This window comes from Recurvomyces mirabilis (genome assembly GCF_035927965.1).
Source record: "Recurvomyces mirabilis strain CCFEE 5264 chromosome Unknown scaffold_8, whole genome shotgun sequence".
Classification (NCBI taxonomy): domain Eukaryota; kingdom Fungi; phylum Ascomycota; class Dothideomycetes; order Mycosphaerellales; family Teratosphaeriaceae; genus Recurvomyces; species Recurvomyces mirabilis.
Window position 1 is genome coordinate 17,667 of NW_027041942.1, and position 20,652 is coordinate 38,318.

General features: G+C 53.4%; 7 protein-coding genes across 7 annotated transcripts; 3 read left to right on the plus strand and 4 right to left on the minus strand.

Annotated features, from left to right (window-relative positions):
• Positions 1 to 1,049: 1,049 nt before the first annotated feature.
• On the minus strand, positions 1,050 to 3,189 carry MSD1 (aspartate--tRNA ligase msd1; the record flags this gene model as incomplete). Its single annotated transcript, XM_064836317.1, has 2 exons — positions 1,050 to 2,968; positions 3,075 to 3,189. 2 exons carry the CDS (start codon positions 3,187 to 3,189, stop codon positions 1,050 to 1,052), a joined length of 2,034 nt encoding a protein of 677 aa, XP_064695708.1.
• An 80-nt stretch (positions 3,190 to 3,269) lies between these two features.
• Positions 3,270 to 5,431, plus strand: MIC60 (MICOS complex subunit mic60; the record flags this gene model as incomplete). Its single annotated transcript, XM_064836318.1, has 3 exons — positions 3,270 to 3,368; positions 3,417 to 5,330; positions 5,387 to 5,431. The coding sequence occupies 3 exons, from the start codon at positions 3,270 to 3,272 to the stop codon at positions 5,429 to 5,431; spliced, it is 2,058 nt and encodes a 685-aa protein (XP_064695709.1).
• A 418-nt stretch (positions 5,432 to 5,849) lies between these two features.
• Positions 5,850 to 8,015, minus strand: LTS14_003616 (uncharacterized protein; the record flags this gene model as incomplete). The annotated part of the gene is made up of 1 exon (XM_064836319.1): positions 5,850 to 8,015. One exon carries the CDS (start codon positions 8,013 to 8,015, stop codon positions 5,850 to 5,852), a length of 2,166 nt encoding a protein of 721 aa, XP_064695710.1.
• Positions 8,016 to 8,306: 291 nt separating this feature from the next.
• Positions 8,307 to 10,481, minus strand: LTS14_003617 (uncharacterized protein; the record flags this gene model as incomplete). Its single annotated transcript, XM_064836320.1, has 6 exons — positions 8,307 to 8,991; positions 9,041 to 9,164; positions 9,214 to 9,916; positions 9,967 to 10,056; positions 10,116 to 10,369; positions 10,421 to 10,481. The coding sequence occupies 6 exons, from the start codon at positions 10,479 to 10,481 to the stop codon at positions 8,307 to 8,309; spliced, it is 1,917 nt and encodes a 638-aa protein (XP_064695711.1).
• A 1,112-nt stretch (positions 10,482 to 11,593) lies between these two features.
• On the plus strand, positions 11,594 to 14,698 carry SPT5 (transcription elongation factor spt5; the record flags this gene model as incomplete). Its single annotated transcript, XM_064836321.1, has 2 exons — positions 11,594 to 14,374; positions 14,429 to 14,698. The coding sequence occupies 2 exons, from the start codon at positions 11,594 to 11,596 to the stop codon at positions 14,696 to 14,698; spliced, it is 3,051 nt and encodes a 1,016-aa protein (XP_064695712.1).
• A 607-nt stretch (positions 14,699 to 15,305) lies between these two features.
• On the plus strand, positions 15,306 to 17,667 carry LTS14_003619 (uncharacterized protein; the record flags this gene model as incomplete). The annotated part of the gene is made up of 7 exons (XM_064836322.1): positions 15,306 to 15,655; positions 15,709 to 16,285; positions 16,335 to 16,460; positions 16,506 to 16,700; positions 16,754 to 16,825; positions 16,881 to 17,458; positions 17,508 to 17,667. The coding sequence occupies 7 exons, from the start codon at positions 15,306 to 15,308 to the stop codon at positions 17,665 to 17,667; spliced, it is 2,058 nt and encodes a 685-aa protein (XP_064695713.1).
• A 945-nt stretch (positions 17,668 to 18,612) lies between these two features.
• Positions 18,613 to 20,137, minus strand: LTS14_003620 (uncharacterized protein; the record flags this gene model as incomplete). The annotated part of the gene is made up of 3 exons (XM_064836323.1): positions 18,613 to 18,983; positions 19,043 to 19,798; positions 19,843 to 20,137. The coding sequence occupies 3 exons, from the start codon at positions 20,135 to 20,137 to the stop codon at positions 18,613 to 18,615; spliced, it is 1,422 nt and encodes a 473-aa protein (XP_064695714.1).
• Between the last annotated feature and the right edge of the window lie 515 nt (positions 20,138 to 20,652).

Consider the following 20,652-nt stretch of genomic DNA (forward strand, 5'->3'; position numbering starts at 1 on the left):
TGCAAGTTATCATACGTGCGACCGTTCACTGTCGAAGGTGTGAGCAATTCGGGCACGACGGTATGCTCCTGTAACGGCGTTGTGATCGCTGGCATCAACACAGTATACGTGGGATCCGGAATCTACCAGCTGCAGTGTGCTGCCCGAGCTTCGACATCGATCATCGTCAGCACGTTCTCCTCCGCAGGACCAAGCATTCTGCAGTCGACGGGTCAGACAACAAGCAATACCGCAGCGAAGGTCAGCCCTCCATCAACGATTACCAGCGCTCCCTCCAAGACACCCTGTGTCGCCAACAAGGTGTATCCAATAACGATCGGCCCGCATTCGGTGTCGAAATCGTCAACATGTTGAGACAGGCAATGCATACAGAAGTCTTATGGGAGTTTCAATATGCCCTTGGCCAGAATGCCGCCCTTGCGACCTGCGCCTTGACCAGGTCTCGTGGTAGGTATGGTCTCTGATCGTTGAGCAGATTGTCGCGCATCCTCTGACTACAGGAGATTATTCCGATCATGGCACTTCTGTCAATTGCGGACCGGAGTGCAGTAACGGCAATACTGCTGGTGGAGGATGGACAGATCTTTCCTCAAAGGAGATACAGAACGGTGAGCTAGGCTAGCCAATGGTGTAGGTAGCTTTCAACATGATCAAAGATAAGAGTAGAAGTAGACTATGCTTCTTCGATCATCAACTCCCCAATATCTGCTACACACGGAGCCAGTACGTCCAGTGCGACTGCCCCTAAGCCAGTGCAATGCAAAGAGCCGTACGATGGTCGATGAGTCATTGTACGGGATAATCTACCTTTGGAAAGGGCATGTACTCGAGCACAACACTCGGTCAAGCAGGCAGGCTGTGATGTATAGCGTCGCAAATGAAGTAAGTATATACATCGCACCATAAGTCAGTCTACCTAGTAACGCCATCCCTGGCCAGAATGATCTGGAGACGTACAGATGCCGCTGCTGTTGCCTTCAAACCTCTGTATCCCGCTTCTATATACAAATATCCTACAGCTTCGTCCATCCGCACCGTGTCGTGCCCAGTCACACCTTTGCCGCCATCTGAAGCCCATAAGTCCTCATCTGTCCATCACTCATCCTCGTCGGAGCCCCAACCATTAAATCCTCGCCCCTCCCACTCTTAGGAAAAGCGATAACATCCCTCACGCTCTCCCTCCCCAGCATAACCGCCACCAGTCGATCGAACCCCAATGCCATACCCGCGTGAGGCGGACATCCTGCCCTCAGAACCTCAAGTAAATGTCTGAAGTTCCCCACCCTTTCATCGGACATCCCAAGCACATGTCTGAAGATGAATTCTTGCATCAGGGAGTTATGGATCCGACGACTGCCGCCGCCTAGTTCGACACCGTTAAGTACAAGGTCGTAGTGGGCTCCTTTTGCCTCCAGTGGAGCTTCGAGCAGCAGATCGACGTCTGCGGCTGTTTTGGGGGCGGTGAAGGGATGGTGAGTTGATGTTAGACCCGTTGTGCCACCTTGGCCTGGTTCGGTGGGCTCGATGGATGTGGGTGTGAAGAGCGGGAAATCTGTGACCCACAGGAACTCGAACATCTGCGGATCATGAGGTGGCAGTAAAGCCTGCTTGCAAGCAAACCTATGAAGAGCGAGACGAAGATTGCCTATTGGTGTGGAGCCGCCGGCGAAGGCAGCATTCTTCCGAGCTTGCAAGACAACAAGATCGCCGTCTTGGAGGTCCAAAGTCTCTTCCAACTGCTCCGCGGCCTCAAATCCGAAAGTTTGAAGTCCTTGTAAAGGCTTGCGTGAATCGCATACGGATATGCCAGGTTGACCCTCCGGGTTTGAGATGAACGATGCAGCCTCCGGCGAGTCCATGAAAGTAGAAACGAACTTCCTCGTCGTGGCCGGATCGTCAGAAATGGCTACCTTCATGACCTCAACAATGGGATCCGAAAGCGGCCCTATCTTGCTGACAAGATCCACAGGTAACATATACTCGACCCGTCGGATCTCACTTCCCAACCTCACATCAGGTTTGTCAGACCCATACCTGCTCATGGCCTCAGCGTAAGTCATCCTCGGGAAAGCCTCGGACAAAGCAGCACCTGGCAACATCTTCTCCCACAACGCTTTCACTGTATCCTCCACGGTCCTCATAACGTCCTCATCACTCGCAAAAGCCATCTCAAGATCCACCTGCGTGAATTCCGGCTGCCTATCAGCTCTCAGATCCTCATCACGAAAACATCTGGCGATCTGCATGTAGCGTGATATTCCGCTAGCCATAAGGATCTGCTTATACTGCTGCGGGCTTTGCGGAAGAGCGTAGGCGAAGCCAGGGTTACGAGTGGGAACTAGGAATTCTCGTGCTCCTTCGGGTGTTGATTTGAAGAGGAGGGGAGTCTCAAATTCCTCGAAGCCATGGTTGTCGGCTAGATGATCGCGAACGAACCGAGAGACTTTACTGCGGAATATGAGGGCGTCTCGAATGCTCTTGTCATGCTTGATCTGAAGGTGGCGTTTCTCTGGTGAGAAGACTGTGTCGGACGTCACGATCAAATCCTTCGGAAAAGCGTTCAGCGGCGTGATATTGTCCAATTTAATCTCCACGCCTGCTATGATCATAGGCTTGCTTTCATCCTTCGAAGACTGTCCTGCTTTGGGGGCCTGTCGTCCTTTGACAGTACCTTGAATCACAACCGGAGTATGCTGTTCCAGATCCCGAAGCAAGTCGTGAGGACGGCTGATACTGTCTACATTCTTCGTGACACTTGAGACGATTTGGATGATGGAAGTGAGACTCATATCGTGCAGTTCAGCAAAGACTAGTGTCTTGTTCGCCACTCGTCGAGCTCCAACGTAGCCATGGAGTGTCACTTGTTTGTCGACCCATTGTGTGCTATTGGAGGCCAGCTGAGCCAGGGAGCAGGTCGCTGGCGAGAAGTCGAGAGTCTTCTTGAAGTCCGTGAGCAGGGATTGATGTCCTTGATCGAATAGTGGCCTATTGGTATGAAACGTTCTTGATGCTATCGCCACCCGGCATGGGTATGACAGACTACATCGTGCACTGATGACATGCGCGCCACTCACGCAGCGCCGTAGCAGCATCAAGGCATTGGCTGTTAATGATGCGAAGGTGATCGTCATTCAGGAACCAATTCGTGGCATGGCGGCTCGGCGGCTGTTCCCGTTGAAGCTCCGCCATTGCCCGAGACTGAGCAGGAGAGCTTCAACAATCTGGCGTGCGGTGATAGAGATATATTCCACCTTTAGCACCTGTCGAGGATGTTACGCGCGGGTATCGCTCGAAGCGCACGATGCGCCGAGCAGAGCCTGGTCCGTTGCAGAGGCCAATGGCAGCCGCAACGGGCATGGCAGCTTAGGGTATGGCTAGGATGATGTTCATGATATGCCATTACTGACGATATACAGCGCACATTCGCCGACGGACCTGGCAATCAGACCGTCTTACCCGGATCAGAGTCGAAGATAGTCGCCGGCGTTCCTCAGGCCCCGATCCTGAACGCCAACAAGACGAATCTCGATGCAGCAGCCGGCGCGTCGGTAAAAGTGCCTCCTCCACCCCCAACGACGTCTGTCAATCCTACTGGTGTCCCTCCCACGCCCTCTACCAATACCGGCAACCTCCCGCCGACTGGACATGGCACAGCAGCAACTGGACCTACTTCAGCAGCGCCTCCGCCACCACCGAAACGCCCACGCCGTCGCTTCCGCAACTTCCTCTACTCCCTAATCCTGCTCAGCGCACTGGGTTACGCTGGCGGTGTGTACTACTCCCTCATCTCCGACAACTTCCATGACTTCTTCACCGAGTACATTCCATTCGGGGAGGACGCAGTATCTTACTTCGAAGAGCGCGAATTCCGCAAGCGTTTCCCCTCCAAAGACGTAACGTCACCCAAGAACTGGCCTTCGACCCGCGGCGAGAACAAAGTCACGATTGGCAAATCGAGCGGGCTCAGTCCTCGGAGTGTAGACGAGGCGCAAGATCTCGGTGGACGACGCAGACATGTGAGCGCGGTTGAGGATGATGGGAAGCCGCAGCCTGGAAAGGCGCAGCAGAACCCGGATGTGGCTAGTCAGAGAGAGAAGACGCAGGCGGTCGAGGCAGCGAAGAAGGGTACGCCAGCAAGCGATGCGCCTGCGAAGAAGAGCGAGCCTGTTACAACACCCACAGCACAACCAAAGGACACACCTACTCGTACTGCTGCGCCAGCCCCGCCCACGGTAACGACGGCTGGACCAGCTGTTGATCATATTAATATCCCACAAGCTGTTGAGCCGGTGGTGCAAGATTTGGTGAAGATGGTCAACAATGTCATCACAGCAGTGAACGCCTCTCCCGAAGCCTCGAAGTTCACCACTGTAGTACAAACGATGAAGGATGATCTCAATAAGGCCATCTCGGAAGTCGGCACATTGAAAGAAACCGCAGTCGAAGATGCCAACAAACGAATCAAGGACGCCAACACCGAATTCGATTCTGCTGCCAAGGAACTGGTCCGCCGACTAGAGACAGAAATGCGTGAGCAAGAGAGCAAATGGCGGGAAGAGTACGAGGTCGAGCGTGAGAAGCTCAGCACATCGTATCAACATCGTCTGGACGCCGAGCTCGATGCGATCAAGAAGGTGCAAGAGGAGAAGAACCAGAACTCCCTTCTGCAGCAAGAAATCGCCCTGCAGAAACAATACATGGATACCGTGAAGTCAAAAGTAGAAGAAGAGCGTTCCGGTCGCCTCTCAAAACTAGACGCACTCTCAACGTCCGTCTCAGAGCTCGAGTCTCTGACATCCCAATGGAACGAAATAGTCGACTCCACCCTCCGCACGCAACATCTCCAGGTCGCCGTAGAGGCCGTGAAAGCCAAAGTCCTCGACTCCGACCGTCCCACCCCATTCCTGAACGAACTCGTTGCCCTCAAGGAAGTCAGCAAAGACTCCGACCTCGTGGGCGCAGCAATCGCATCGATACATCCACAAGCTTACCAATCCGGCTTACCGTCCCCTGCCTCCTTGATCGACCGCTTCAGACGTGTAGCGGCGGAGGTGAGGAAAGCCGCCCTCCTACCCGCAGACGCAGGAGTAGCGTCGCATGCTGCTTCTGCTGTGCTTTCGAGATTGATGTTCTCCAAGAAGAGCGAACGCGGCTTGCCTGAGGGCGGCGACGTGGAGGCCACGCTTGCAAGAACCGAGGTGCTGCTTGAGGAGGGTGATCTGGATGCCGCTGCTCGGGAGATGAATGGGTTGCAGGGGTGGGCTGGGGTATTGAGTCGTGATTGGGTAGGCGAATGTCGGCTTGTACTGGAGGTACGGCAAGCTGTCGAGGTGAGTTGATACATGAGCACTCCTAGTGTAAGTGACGTGCTAAATATTATTCACAGGTCATGGCCACAGAAGCGCGACTCCAGAGCCTGCTCGTCGAGTAGGCGAAGTGGTTGACTGGCCGAATTTGAGATCGCGTGGGTGTGAAGAACGTGTATATTACTCTGTGCCCTACTAGACATCACCTACTGTGTACAAAGAGGAAAGAAAGTCACATTTTTTATTTCATATTCATGTCTTGAATGTGCTATCTACCGAATACTGTCTGCTCGTCAGTGTCAGGCGAGCTTCACTCCAATCGAGTACCGAGCGAATTACCTCTTCGCCGCTAGAAAGTAGTGAAGCGAGGCCACTACGAACCACCCCATGCAACCTTGCATAAGTGAACCTCTGCCGATGAGTATATGTGCCCGCATTGTTGTCACTGCGCCAGGTGAACACAGTCGAGCTGGCGTACTAAACGTCTCTATCGAGACAAAAAGGCCGCCAGTGATATGATGGTGTTTGATCGGTCTCAAAAGCTCAATCCAGCCCTTCCTCCGACCCGTACGAAGCAGGCAGCGGCGCACCACCCTCAGTACTCTCCGCAGTCGAAGGCAGACGTGCATGCCTAATCGGCAGAGTCTCGCTCCACACGTCCTCCCCTCCTCCCTCGAAATCATCATCAACAGCACCCTCCTGCGCATCATCAAACATGTCTTCGTTAAAGTCGTCATCATCTACCTCCAGACCGAATAGATCGTCCCACTCTTGCGAGTCTGGGTGTGGTATCTGGTCATGGGGTAGGGTGGCAGCTGTCGGAGCGGGACCGGGTGGAGGTTGCGGATTAGCTTGCTGGGCGCCCGCTGCTACTGCTGCTGGTGGACCTCCATGCATTGGCAATGTCCCCATCATCATGCTATAACCAGGGCCATGACCCAGCGAGACGAAGCCTGGTGGCACATGTGGACCATGATTATGTGCGTGTGCTCCTCCTCCACCAGCAGCATTGTTGCCCTGGGTAGTGGCGGCGGGTGCTGGAGGGTGAACATGAGGAGCACCACCTAGCCCAGGTTCACCCAACATATTCATGAGGTTGTTGATGTTGACGGGCGGCAAACCTGGCGGACCTGCACCCCCTGCTGCGAATGGCGGGAAGGGCATTCCAAGAGCTTCGTCCGCAAGATCTTCTCCCAGATTGTACTTCTCGATGAAGATGGGAATGTACTTGGCAATCTCCTCGGTACCCTTCAAGCAGACATAGTAGCCGCGCTCTCCATGTCCTTCGCGTCCCGGGGCTTGGAATTCGCGATCTTGGTCAGTCTTGCCTGGTGTGGCACTAGTGGTTGGCGGAGGATCATTGGATCTTGGCAAATCGAAGCCATCGGCCGGCTCGAGCTCTGGCATCGACCCATCATCATCGTCGTCCTCTTCGTCGTCTGCATCAAAGCCTGCCTCGCCATCATCCAGCCAGTCGTTTTCACGATCAGCTTCCTGCTGCTCGAGGAAGTAGCACTTTCTCCCATCTTCTTGCAACCACATCAGATGGAGGTGTTCCAGCGTTGGTAGCTGGGCAATAGCCCGCAACACAGATGTCCATTTGCCTTTGCTAAGACTGGTCCAGCTGATCAGTAGATCGTTGACGGATGTGAGCTGGTTGATTCCAGCAATCAGAGCACTTGCGGGCATTTGAACACCGTCCATGGACAATTTCTTGAGTTTGCTCAGAGCGACATTCTGCATGAAAGCGGTGTGCAGCCTGCCGGTGGGTTCTGACATGTCGTAGCTCAGCACAACCTCCTCAAGCTTCGACTGGTCGAATATGCTGGCGAAGTTAGACATCACATCCGCACTGGCTTCGATGTCTGGGGACCCGCCTTTGACCGGCTTGACCAGCTGGGTGCCTCGAATCGTCAAGTGTAGGCTCTTGAGATTCCGCATGGCACTCATCATGCCCGTGAAAGTCTTTTGACTGATCTTGAGATTTTTGCCCACGCTCAGCCCATCACTGGTCTTAGTAATGATGGAGCCGAAGGCCGTGATCGTGGAGGTTCCGCTTTGTGCGATAGCTCTCAGCATAATCAGCCATACGTGAATGAACCATCGTCCATACTCGCCGTCGTCTTTTGTCGGTGGCGCGACCGATGGAGGTCGATTCGTGCGACGCAGCACTTTCTGCAGACCGTACAGACAAGCGTCTTCCATATCTTCTCCCGCGTGTAGACCATCAGCGATGTGGAGACCGGCAAGATTTGGCAGATTCCGGAAGGCGCGAGTCAGGATTTGCTGGTCTTCGCCACTTGCTTTGAGATGTGCTTGATCCTTGATGTAGTATCGATAGGTCTCCGCTTGGCGGGTCGACGGCTTCCATGCACAATGACAGCCATTGGGACATTTGAAAGCTGAGTCCGAGAAGTAGCATGTGATGATGTAGATGCTGCGCAGGTATGTCCGCAGTCGTTTGTCCTCGGAGATCGCAGTCAGAACATGCAAGCTGTCGGAAGAGATCATGAAAGCTTTGGCAGAAAAGTATTCGGTCGCGAAGTCGTGGAAGCTTTTGGTTTCGAGCGCTCGACACACGAGCCGGATAGATGCGAGATCATCGTAGTCTAGGCGATGGACAATGTTGGACACGAGCTCTTCTGGCAGCATATCCAGGCGAGGTAGCGGTAGAACGGCGCCATGCTCGCCACCGGCAGTCCTCGACATGTTGTCAGAATGTCAGCGGCGCATGTGTTATAGCAGAGAAGTCGTGAAGTGCACAACCCGCAATGGTTGATATTGTGGCGGCTTGGTAGCCCTTGTGAGGTGACAAATTATTGGTATATCATTTGGAGAATTATGAGGAACGGCAGAGAAGTGTTTGTCGTTGTAAACGGAGACCTGAAGATCCAGCAGTGAAGTGGTGCTCGCGTGAGGGGCAAAACACGCTAGCTTGGGCACACGCGATCTGTCACAAAATGCATGTGCTCGAGCGACGATGATGTTACACGAAATGAACTAGTTGACAGGAACGACATTTGGTCTCTCGCCGGTAGCGGAGTCCTGTCTCGCGTTCCCAGAATCCCGCCTCTTCTCAGCATTGCCTTCCAAGCCAAGCTCCTTGATGAAAATATCTGCGGCCCTCTCGCCAACAACAAACGCGCAACCGCCCGTGTTCGCACCCACATTCTCAGGAGGTATGCTCAAGTCGGCGAGCTTCAAGTTCTTTGTACCATGAACGCCACATGAAGCATCATCGACGCCCTTCTTCTCACGGGGAGCCATCTTGGCCGTACCAAGTGAATGCCAGGTCGTCGACACAATTTCGCGGACCTTCTGCTCGATCGCTTTGTCGTCTTCCGCGGTGTACTCGATCCTGTCCTTGCCCTTGCTGATAGGCCCATCCGCCTTCTCGACTACAGCTGCTTTGCTTCCCTCGGGGAAACGTGGGTGACTGGAAGCCAACTCACCCCTGAAGATGTCCATGCGGCGCCACATCTCACGTTGAAGCTTGTAAGCCCAAATATGCTTCTTCAGGTCGTTATCGTCTTCGTCCTTGAGATAGCCGACATCGAAGTCAACAGGACTGTTTACATCCTTGGACGTGATGTGGATGTGGCCACGGGAGAAGGGGTATGCCGTCCAGTTGGCCATAGAGACATACTCGGCATCATCGGGAAGCATAGAGTGGTCTCCGTAGTAGCTATGGATTTTAGCTTGAGTATCAGCATATTTGTCAAGGTCACACTCACCAAAGGTAGAGAGCAATGATCATGAGTGGCCTGTCTGGTCGGTCCTTGAACTCACGATCCCAAGCTTTTCTGAACTCAGGACCGAGAGCATCCACTTCCTCCTCAGTAGGTCTGAACTTGCCGGCTGGAGTCTTGTTAGCACAAATACGTATTCTCCATTTGAGATCACTTACAAGCATCCATTGCATTAGTGCCAAGACGCTCGTCCGTATTCTTGATGGCTTCTGCGATATCCATCCTGCCATCCGACAGAGCATTGATCGTGTCTTTCGAGCTCAAACTCGTGCGGTACGCATACAGCGTCAGATGATGGTCCTGATAGTCATGACCCACTCCAGGTAGCTCCTCCACAAGTGGAACACCTGCTCGGTCGAGGATCTCTTTATTGCCAACGCCAGATCGCTCCAAGATGAGTGGCGTAGCATTGGCACCCGCAGACAGCACAACCATCTTGCGAGCCTTGACTGTTCGTGGAGTCTGCTTGGCGGTCATGAATTCTGGGTTGGGGAGAAACTTCGGGTTCGTCTGATACTCCACGCCAACAGCCTTCTTATCGTCGTCGAAGAGCACTCTGATGACCTGTTTCTCACAAGCTACGTGGAGATTTGGGTAATCACCGCTCTGGAGCTTAGGATGAATATATCGGTGCGCAGCATCTTGGCGTCGGCCGTTAGGGCCGATGTACTTGAGCCAGCGCTCAGTAGCATTGTTGGCGTCCAGGTTCTGCAAATCCTTGAGCTCGTTGTAGCCCATCTCATTAGCAGAATCGATGAAGGACTGCTCGGCTTTCTTGCAAGTATGCGTTCCTTTCGAGATATTGACTGGCCCATTGTCGCCGTGCCACTCCTTGTCGCCGACTCCGTGATACGTCTCAAACTACGGAGGTCAGCAAGATACTGGGACTGCTGCCATGGACATGATCGTACCTTCTTCATGAAAGGGAGCATGTCGTCTGCTGCCCATCCGGGAGTATTCCATGAATCGTAGTCTGAACGTTGGCCACGCGTGTAAACCATCTAAAACTATTCGTCAGACCTCATCAATGTCTCGAGCTCGATCCAAGGCCTTCACATACCCAGTTTATGGCGCTACCACCTCCAAGTGTGCCACCCGATGGCACAATGGGCTTCCGATCTGCAAGCTGTGGTGACTCGTTGCCTTGCCAGAAGAGCGTATACTTGCTGTTCGGGAATAGGTTGCGTGGGTACAAGCCCGGATGAACGACTTCAGGTGCACCATAGCTGTTCAGACCTTGTTCAATGACGAGGATGGAGAGGTCCGGATCAGCTTCTGCCAGACGTCCAGCAACAACACAGCCGGCAAGGCCACCTACGGTATGTCAGGCGAACGGCATGGTATTTTGGAAAGCTGAGCACATACCGCCTGCCACGATCACGTCCACCTCATCGAGCTCTTTCGGGAGTTTAGTGTAGATACCCATTGTAGAAGAACTGCCTTCGACACTCAAGACGTGGAAGAAGAGTGATAAAGGAGACGAAAGGTATCAATATGACAGAAGAGGAAGATAGTAGATTGAACCCGTACCCCTCAGTACACCTCACCTTACCGTGGCTATTGCTGGCACTACCAGAATCCTTTGGCATGCGCATGTCCGGAGGTCGCTGGGTTATCTTATGCATTGGCGACGATCCGACATACGTACCAGACCCCGCTTCGTAGGTAAGAACGCGAGCCGCGTAGGGGAGACATAGCAGCTCCTATTGCCGCGCAAAGACGTGGATAGCTCAAGGATCAACAGTGATGCTCCATCGTTTGTAGAGACGTACCTGGCATGCTAGAGGCTGAATATAGAGTTTGATGCCAAGCGTGGAGAAAGTCTGGAGAAGCAGCGATCCGTATGCGAGATGTGGTGAGGGGAAGGGAGAGGTGCTTTTCTTCCTTCTGCATGATGATGCTCCATCAAGCTCGAGCTGAGTAGGCCTTCGTAATTATGACCAGTGTGGCTGGATATCGTGTGTGCGGGAGCTTTGGCTCGTGAATACTCCTTGCATTTTTCAAGGTCCTCTACTACGAGGCAGACCAGAGCGCTTGGCTTGATCCCTTGAATCGGAGTTGTCAGCATATGGCTCTGGCTGAGCGCAAGTATGAATAAGCTGGCAAGGTGTCTTTCTGGCCCAAATTTTACCGGAGTGTCTGTGGTTTGAGATAGGAGCCGACTGGGCATGTTCTGCCACCACCGATACGGCTTCCTACCGCGTACCTACAAGACCGTTTATCGGTGCTGTGCAACGACCACGGTCTCACCTGTAATGAGTTGAATTGGCGTTGGTGGCAAGAACGGGGTGAAGACGTTGCGTTTGTGAATGGCTTCGAGGAGAGAACGTCACGTGTAAATTGTCGAAGACGCGCTAGCGGAGCGCGATCAGCCGAAGCTCCGCCGGTATCACCTTAGCTACCCTTTCGTGAACTTCTGGAGACACAGCATTCCTTTCCCTCCCGCACTTTTGTGACACAACAGCGACACCTTAGCTGCTTCGAGTATCGTTCCCCAGCGGCCGTGGGTGCTCCATACCACTACCTCGGTCCTCCACCATGTCTACGGCGAACTTTCTAGACCAGGACTTCCCGGACGAAGAAGATGATGACTTCAACCCACAGCCAGAAATCGCCTCTGATGACGAGGGTGACGAGAAGGCGGTAGCGAACGGTGGCGATAGAAATGGCTCGGCACAGCAGTCACGATCGCGATCACGGGTGCCTGATGGCGATGACGATGACGTGAAAGATGAGGTCGAAGCTGCAGTCGCAAACGATGAGGCTGAGGAGGATGCGGACGGTGAAGCCGAAGCGCCGGCAGGGGCGGACGAGGAAGGCGAGGATGACGAGGATGACGAGGACGAAGAGGATGAGGACGAAGAGGATGAGGGACTTCCTTCACGAAAGCGCAGGAGAAAGCAGGCACGACGAAATCAGTTCATCGATGTCGAGGCCGAGGTGGATGAGGAGGAGGATGAAGAGCCAGAAGAGGACGACGACATGCCAGGCGAAGAAGTGCATCCAGACGATCTGCAAGAGCTACCACCCGGTGCGGATAGGGACGACCGGAAACATCGCGAGCTTGATCGTCAGCGGGATGCACGACAACAAATGGATCTGGAGGAGGAGGCTGCTCGGCTGAAGGAGCGCTATGGTAGACAGAATCGTGCAGCGGGCGCGGGCAGTGCTATCGTACCGCAGCGCTTACTCTTGCCTACTCAAGACGACCCACGGATCTGGCGCATGCGATGCAAGCCTGGCAAGGAGAAGGAGGTCATCTTAGGTCTACAGCTGCGCACGGCTGAGCGAGCCAACTCCCGTGAGCCAATTCGGGTTCTGTCTGCATTCGAGAGGTCGAAAGGCGCCAGCGATCCCATGGCTGGCATGCTCTACATAGAGGCACGGCGCGTGGATGATGTCGTGGCTGCTATGGAGGGCATCACCAACATGTTCATGAGTTTCAAGCCTTTTATGGTACCAGTTGAGGAGATGCCGGATCTGCTCAAGGTGACGAAGGACAAACAGCTGGAGCCTGGCATGTATGTTCGCATCAAGCGTGGACTATATCAAGGTGACTTGGGTCAAGTTGACGAGGTAGAAGCGAACGGTGCCGCAGTGGTGGTACGGCTTGTCCCTCGTCTCGACTATGGCTTGCACGAGGATGTCAACGCCCCTACGACCGTGGAAACGCTTCCGAACGGCCAAAAGCGCAAGCGAGTGATGAAAGTGCAAGGTCCACGACCACCACCACGACTGTTCAATGAGAGCGAGGCGAAGAAGAAGCACGGGAGGTATCTCAGCAAGCAGGGAGGACTGGGTAACAGCTCGTGGCTCTATCAGAACAAGGAATATGTGGATGGCTACCTCCTGGAGAACTTCCGGAGCAACGCCCTGCAGACTGAAGACGTCAATCCCACTCTCGAAGAAGTGTCACGCTTCGCATCTACTGGTGAAGACGGCGGCGACAACCTTGATCTCAGGCAGCTGGCAGCTACACTGAAAACGGCATCTGGTAATGAATTCCTTCCAGGTGACAAGGTCGAGATATTCCGTGGTGAGCAGAAAGGTGTCAGCGGTATATCAGTACAAGTCTACGCTGAAGTAGTCAAGATCAAGGTCGACCCTGGAAATGGCTCGCTTTCTGGGGCTGTGATCGAAGCACCCGTGAAAGAGCTTCGCAAGCTATTCCGAGACGGCGATCATGTCAAAGTCATCGGCGGCACGAGTTATAGGGAGGAAGTGGGTATGGTTGTGCGAACAAAGGGTGATAGTGTCACGCTTCTCACGGACGCCGAGCAGAAGGAGATCACAGTATTCAGCAAGGACTTGCGAGAAGCTACCGACTCTGGTGGCGCGGCAGTGGACAGCAAGTACGACCTCTTCGACCTTGTGCAATTGGACGCTGCAACTGTCGGTATCGTGGTGCGTGTTGACCGCGAGAGCCTGCGGGTGCTCGATCAGAGCGGCTCTGCACGGACACTACTCCCTAGCAATATCTCGAACAAGATCGAGAAGCGTCGTAACGCCGTGGCCACCGACCGTGACGGCAACGAAATGAAGCACGATGACATGGTCAAGGAGTTCTCGGGTGAGCAGAAGACTGGTCGCGTACTCCACCTCTACCGCAACTTCCTCTTCGCCCAAAATCGTGAGCGAGTGGAAAACACCGGCGTCTGGGTCGGCAGACATTCCAATGTCCTTGTCATTGCTGCTAAGGGCGGCAAGACACAAGGCTCTGGTCCAGATCTGACAAAGATGAACCCAGCACTGAAGCAGAATGGCGGTGCTGCGCCCATGCCACCCCCACAATTCAGAGGCCGCGATCGTTTGATTGGCAAGACTGTCAAGATCCGCACGGGTCCGAATAAAGGTATGCTCGGCATTGTCAAGGATGCCACAGCGGAAGAAGCAAAGGTCGAGCTACATGCGAAGAATAAGATTATACCCGTTAAGAAGGATATGCTTGCTCTCGTCGATCCGGACACCGGTAAGGTCGTGGAAGGTGGCCTTCACGCACTTGGTATGGGGCGTCTGCCGCCTGCAGGTGGTGCTGGTGGCATGCCTGGACGTACTCCTGCCTATGCACAAGGTGGACGGACACCAGCGTATGCTATGGCTAGTGGTGGGCGCACGCCGGCTTATGCTGCTGCTGGCGTTGGGAGTGGGAGGACTCCAACATGGAAGCAGGATGCGGGCGGGCGGACACCGGCATATGCGGGTGGACAGACGGCTTATGGTGGTGGTGGGTATGGTGGTGGGACTGCGTACGGCGGGCAGACGAGCTATGGTGGCGCTACGAGTTATGGTGGGGCTAGTGCTTGGGGTGGCGGAGGGGGCGTAAGTCATGATGTTCACTTTCGTTTGGTAGATGAGAGCTAATCGTTCTCTCAGCAATCGACCTGGAATGCCAACAGCGGTGGCCGCACACCTGCTCCTGCTGGCTCGAAAACTCCCGCATATGCTGGCGGGCTCGAGGCACCTACGCCTGGCTTTTCAGCGCCAACCCCAGGCGGGTATCAAGATCAGCCGACGCCTGGAGGCTTCAGAGACACGTACAAGACCCCTGGCTCGTATCAGACTCCTGGCGGCTTTCCTGAGACTCCCGGCCCTTACAGTGCAGAGACACCTGGAGCGAATGACGATGGGCCGCGGTATGATTGATTCGTTGGTAGCAATGGCGTTACGGGGCGATGATACTACCAGGCTTGGTAAGATTATTGTATCACTAGCTAGATCTGCTAGGATGGGCAGAGCCTGTGCTTGCTGCTTGAACGTGTATACTATTTCACCAATCCCTGAAAATCTATAGCGTGTACCCGCGACTGTCGACCACCCCACTGCGTCGTCCTGCCAAGCTGTATGTGTGACACGATCTATCGACTCGCCCGATGAGGAAGGTATATGCGGCGAGTTCATGACAGCTCTTTTACTCTACGGCAAACAACGAGGGTTATCAAGGACCTCCATCGGCGAAGATCCAGTTCTTGTGCGCCATTATCTGCCTAATCAGCTTCCGAATGTCCTCGTGATCGGCGTCCTTGCTCGGATCTTCTTGTCTTTGACATCGTGCCCGCTGCGAGACACCGAAAGGTACCGGTAGAGGTATAAAGTGCTCTGGCTAGTTCTTGTATGCTTCTACAGCTTCCACCTATGAACCTACTCACATTCTCTTATTTCTCATCCATCATCATCACAATAGTATACTGAAGGGTGTGCTTGGCCTTTTGAACCCACGGAAGAAGGACAGACAGCCTCCCGACAGCTCAACATGGGCTCAACAGGAATTGTCTACCGCCATCCACTGGCACAGTTGACACTTGACGAGACCAACGAGGCTCGCGATGTGATCGTCAAGCTCCACTCAGACGCTGTGGTCAGTTTCCGGATCATCAGCCTGCAAGAACCTGCCAAAGCAGATCTCGTACCGTTACTGGAGCTTGAGCACGCTGGGAAGCTTCGGTCTGACAGTCCGCGACCACCACGACTTGCTAAAGTCCACTACGATGTCATTGGCGGTAGCAAGAAGCCTGTCTACTGTGAAGCTGTGGTGAACATTGAAGCATGCAAGAGGATCTCGCATGAGACTCTTCCTGATGATGTCCATGCCTGCCTGACTACGTACGTCCATACAATTCCGTCCTTAGAGTGAATCAGACTCTGACATTCGACAGACACGAATTTGGCGTCTTCGTCGAAGTCTGTAAAGCTTCCGAGCTCTTCCAAGCAACGATGAAGGAGTTCGACCTCCCCGAAGGCTTTGACGTCGTGATCGAACCATGGCCCTACGGAGGTCTGGACACTACAGACGAGAACAGACGTTATTTCCAAGGCTTAATCTTTGCAGTCGACGAGAGAACGAAAAACCCAGATTCGAACTTCTATGCCTTCCCGCTACCAGTGATTCCGATCATGGACTGGAGCAAACGCGAGATCATCCGGATCGACCGACCAGCTACTGGTGGTAAAGGCGATGCTCTGACTGGTAAGACCCATGCTAAGGGCATCCTTGACCATTGCAAGCCTGCAGAGTATGTGCCTGAGCTACTGCCTGGTGGTTTGAGAAAGGATCTGAAGGAGCTCAACGTTGTTCAGCCGGACGGGCCATCGTTCTCCGTCAACGACGATAACCTGATCGAATGGCAGAAATGGAGGTTTCGAGTGACATTCAACTCCCGTGAAGGTGCTGTGCTGCACGATCTCCACTATGATGGCAGAAGTGTGCTCTACCGGTTGGCCATCAGCGAGATGGTAGGTTACGTCGAGTCATTGAGAATGGGGTGAGCTGATGCATTGTTAGACCGTGCCCTATGCAGACCCAAGGAATCCTTATCATCGCAAGCAAGCCTTTGACTTTGGCGACGGAGGTCTTGGGCATTGCACGAACAACCTTGAGCTAGGCTGCGATTGCCTCGGAGTCATCAAGGTTGGTCGATATCTCTGATGTGGTGACAGTACTAATGCATCCTAGTACTTCGATGGCGTTGTCGTTGGTCCAGACGGCACAGGTGTGAAAGCACCAAACGTCATCTGCCTGCATGAGCAAGACAACGGCATCAACTGGAAGCACACCAACTGGAGGACTGGACGTGCTGTCGTGTCGCGTCGCCGTGAGCTCGTCGTACAGTTCATCATCACATTGGCAAACTATGAATATGTGTTCAATGTTAGTAGAGAGCAGGTGGTTCGCATGGGTGAGAGTGCTAATACTCATTGCAGTTCAAACTTGACCAAGCTGGTGGCATCATGGTCGAGACACGAGCTACCGGTATCGTCAGTGTTGTCAACATTGTGCGTGTTTCCCATCAGCTTTCACTACACCGCAATGCGCTGACGTACCACTCAGGACCCGGACAAGACTGCTCCATGGGGGAACGTCGTCGGCCCAGGTGCTCTTGCGCAAAACCACCAACACATTTTCTGCGTTCGCATCGATCCTGCAATTGATGGCCACGCCAACACCGTCGTCCAGCAGGAGTCATTACCACTGCGCATGAATCCGAAGACGAATCCAAAAGGCAACTTTTACGAAGTACTCGATACGCGGATCGAGACTTCTGCAGGAGTCGATGCCGCACCGCACAACAATCGAGTCTTCAAGATCCAGAATCTCGACAAGAAGAATCCTATCTCCGGAAAGCCAGTGGGTTACAAGATTGTGCCACCGCCAACTCAGAAGCTGCTTGCAGATCCCGAGAGTACGCAGGCAAAGAGAGCAACATTCGCTCAGCATCACCTGTGGGTGACCAAGTACAAGGAGGATGAGCTGTACGCAGCTGGCCGACACACCTTACAGAGTAGGCAAGAAAGCGGTGGCGTGACCGATGCTGTTGCTCGGAACGAGAACACACTGCAATCTGACATCGTGGTGTGGTCTTGCTTTGGCTTAACACATAACCCTCGCGTAGAGGACTGGCCGGTTATGTGAGTAGATTGCGAAAGAGCATTCGCGAAACCGCTGACCATGAGACAGGCCCGTCGAGATCATCCAACTACCAATTGTACCGTCGGACTTCTTCACGAGCAATCCTGCTCTCGACGTGCCTTCGCAACGCAACCAGACTTCACGACTGGCTAACGGCGACGGCAACGGTGCTAACGGGCAATGCTGTAATGGCAACACGGCTCATTGATGGAAATGCCGCGTGTTAGCTGATATAACCACAAAATCTCCCAAAATCCACTAGGCCGCTAGATGATAAACTGATGCATTTCTGATCCTGCCAAGCTATTCTATCGAACCCGTTCTTGTTCAAACAATTCGTGGCGCGTCGATTCTACAACGTTGTAGGCGGTCCGACGAGACGCACTATGAATTGGCCAGAAGCACATCTCGGATGGATCGAGATAAATGTGTTCTGATAAGTCCAAAACCATATTAAGCTGTACCGGAATTTGTCTCGCAAGAAAGCCGACGAGAGAAGTCGACATTGAACATCACTAAGTGCAGGACTAGACAGCATCCCAAGTCTCGGCGAGATCTCGAGGGTCGACGTTGCTCTCAAGTGTCTTGCTATTTCTTTTCGTGTGTCTCGGAATAGTATTGAACATATATTCATATCATAAAAGTATGTAGACCTTCCCCGTCATAACGTGCGCCTTCACACGGGCGTGAAAAGTCGGAACTCGAAAGTCGTCGTATCGCCTTTGGTCGACGGTCAGTCCCTGATTGATCGGTCGACAATCAACGATTACATTGAGGAACGACTGCTATACGTATATGCCGCCATCGCATTGCATTGTGCTGAGGACCAATTACTATTGCCGACGACAGACTCGAGTACTGCTAAGTGACCACCGAATTGGCAAGTGACCCTCGTGTTGGGAGAAATAGACCAGTCGAGCTCCTCTCCGGCCGTACCAAATTCCTTCAACCATTCGACGGCATGCACGAAAGGCAAGTATCAGATTTGACGTACACGCGTACATTCAGCGGTCCTGAGCGATTTTTTGAGCTGCGGCGTAAGTACGTAGCAGAGTTCATATTGATTGATTTCCTGTATCACACACAATTCGTGGTGCTCGAAAACCTGTACCTTTCTATGTCTACATTTACACAGGAGGCGGGATTTGAAAATTTATACCTTGACCATGATCTTCGCCCCCACTCTCCAAAACCTGAGCACAACGAACATCAACCCGGCAATGATAGCACAGACACCGCCGTAAGTCCAGACGCCCGACCAGTCTAGGTCGTCCGGACCTTTACGCTGAAGAATGCCACCGCCGCCCGGGCCTCCAGCGAGCACACCGAAGCCAATCAAGGCGAAACCCATACCGATACGAGTGCCGATCTTGGACTTGTCCTTCGTGAGCTGGACGAAAAGGACGGGTGGGAGAGCGATGAAGATGCCGCTGAAGAAGCCGAAGAACAGGACGCTGACGATGATGCCGGCGAGATTGTGGACGGCGATGTTGCAAAGCAGTACGATGCCGACCATGATGCCACCTATATTGATATACGTCAGCCTAGTCGAACAACATTGTGTGATGAAGATATGTACGAACCTGGAGCAATGACATTAATTGGTCCTATCTTGTCTGCCAAGATGTTGGGCAATGTACGGCCCAGTACAGAGCCAGCGTTGAGGATCGGTACAAGATAAAAGGACATGCTGTCGTTCGTGATGCGAGTGCTTTGGCCGAAGAACGAGTAGTAAAAGATGCCGACATAGAGCCCAATGAAGCCGATCAAGATGGAGACAACACAGAAGATGAAAGGTCCGTCGGTAAAAGCTGTCGGGTCGAACATAGCGCGGACTCTGCCAGGCTTGAAACGCATCTTCATGCAAAAGATGGGCACCATGAGTGTGGCCAAGATCGTGAACCCAAGGATACGAACACTCCAGCCGAATCCCACTTCCGCAATGAGCTTGTAGAACATGATCGGGTAAATGATACCACCCATCGAACTCCCAGACGCAGCAATACCGATCGCCATGCCGAGTTTGGTGCTGAAGTAAGACGGCATGATTGCCACGGCAGGGACGAAAAGCATACCGGCGCCAATACCGACGCAGAAGCCTTGAGCCAGGATAGCTTGCCAGAGGCTGTCGACCAGACTTAGCATCATGTGGCCGAAGACGACCAAGATGGTACCGATGACGAGGAGGTAGCGGAAGTATCCTCTGTCGAAGAACGGTCCCACGACTGCACCGGTGAGCAGCACCATCAAAGATTGAACAGATCCAATCCATGATATGTCTGAAGAATTGGCCTGGAATAGGGCCCCGGACTCGTAGTATGTTTGGTAAACACCTAACCCTATCAGCAGGTAGTTCAGTCTGCGACCATGAGGTATAGCATACCAAATGTGTTAAGCAGTCCCCAAGTATTGAAGAACAACGACCAGGCCCCCAGCACTTGCAGCCATGCCTGTAAGCCTCCATTAGGTGGTGGACCGCCTGGTAGACCTCCTGGCGGCCCTCCTTGAGGTGGCCCTGCCTCTTGTTTGGCAGGAGTCACGTCCGCCTCAGCATCGGCTGTCGCTTCGACCGGTTGGTCATGCTCGAATTTCTCCTCCTCGAGTAGTGACTGTGATCTATCGGAGCCTTCTACAACCGACTTAGGCTCCGTGGCGGTCGCTGGATGTGTTGAAGCCATCATGGCTGTGGCAGATGATCAAGACACGCAGGCCAAGCTTTCCTAGTCGCGATCGCGCCAAGCTGAGATGGGGCCGAAGAAGAGCGCTGCTGTCTACGCACAGCAATCGCTTGTCATTCAACGCACAGAAATGATCCAGTATATCAAGCGGTAGCACAAAGATCGTAGAGTCGCGATGAGCCGGGGCAACAGATCGATGAAAACAGAGCCAAGACTGACGTCTACGATGAAGTTTATAGATGCGAAAGGGAAAGTAGAAACGGCTGAGGCGTGAGATGCGCTAGTCCCGTTGTCGTTTTTCGGACTTTCGATCTAAACGTATCTCCGAAGAAGCGAGTGCTTCGGTATGGTGAGTTGTGAGAGACAATGGTAGCTGAGTCACTCTCCCTATATGACTATATACACACATTTGCGAGACTCTGTTGGTAATGGAGGCGGGCTTCTGTCAATGTTGATAGCTCCGTATCGTAATGCTGACAGAATGACGAGCATTCTCGGCAATACATCAATTCATG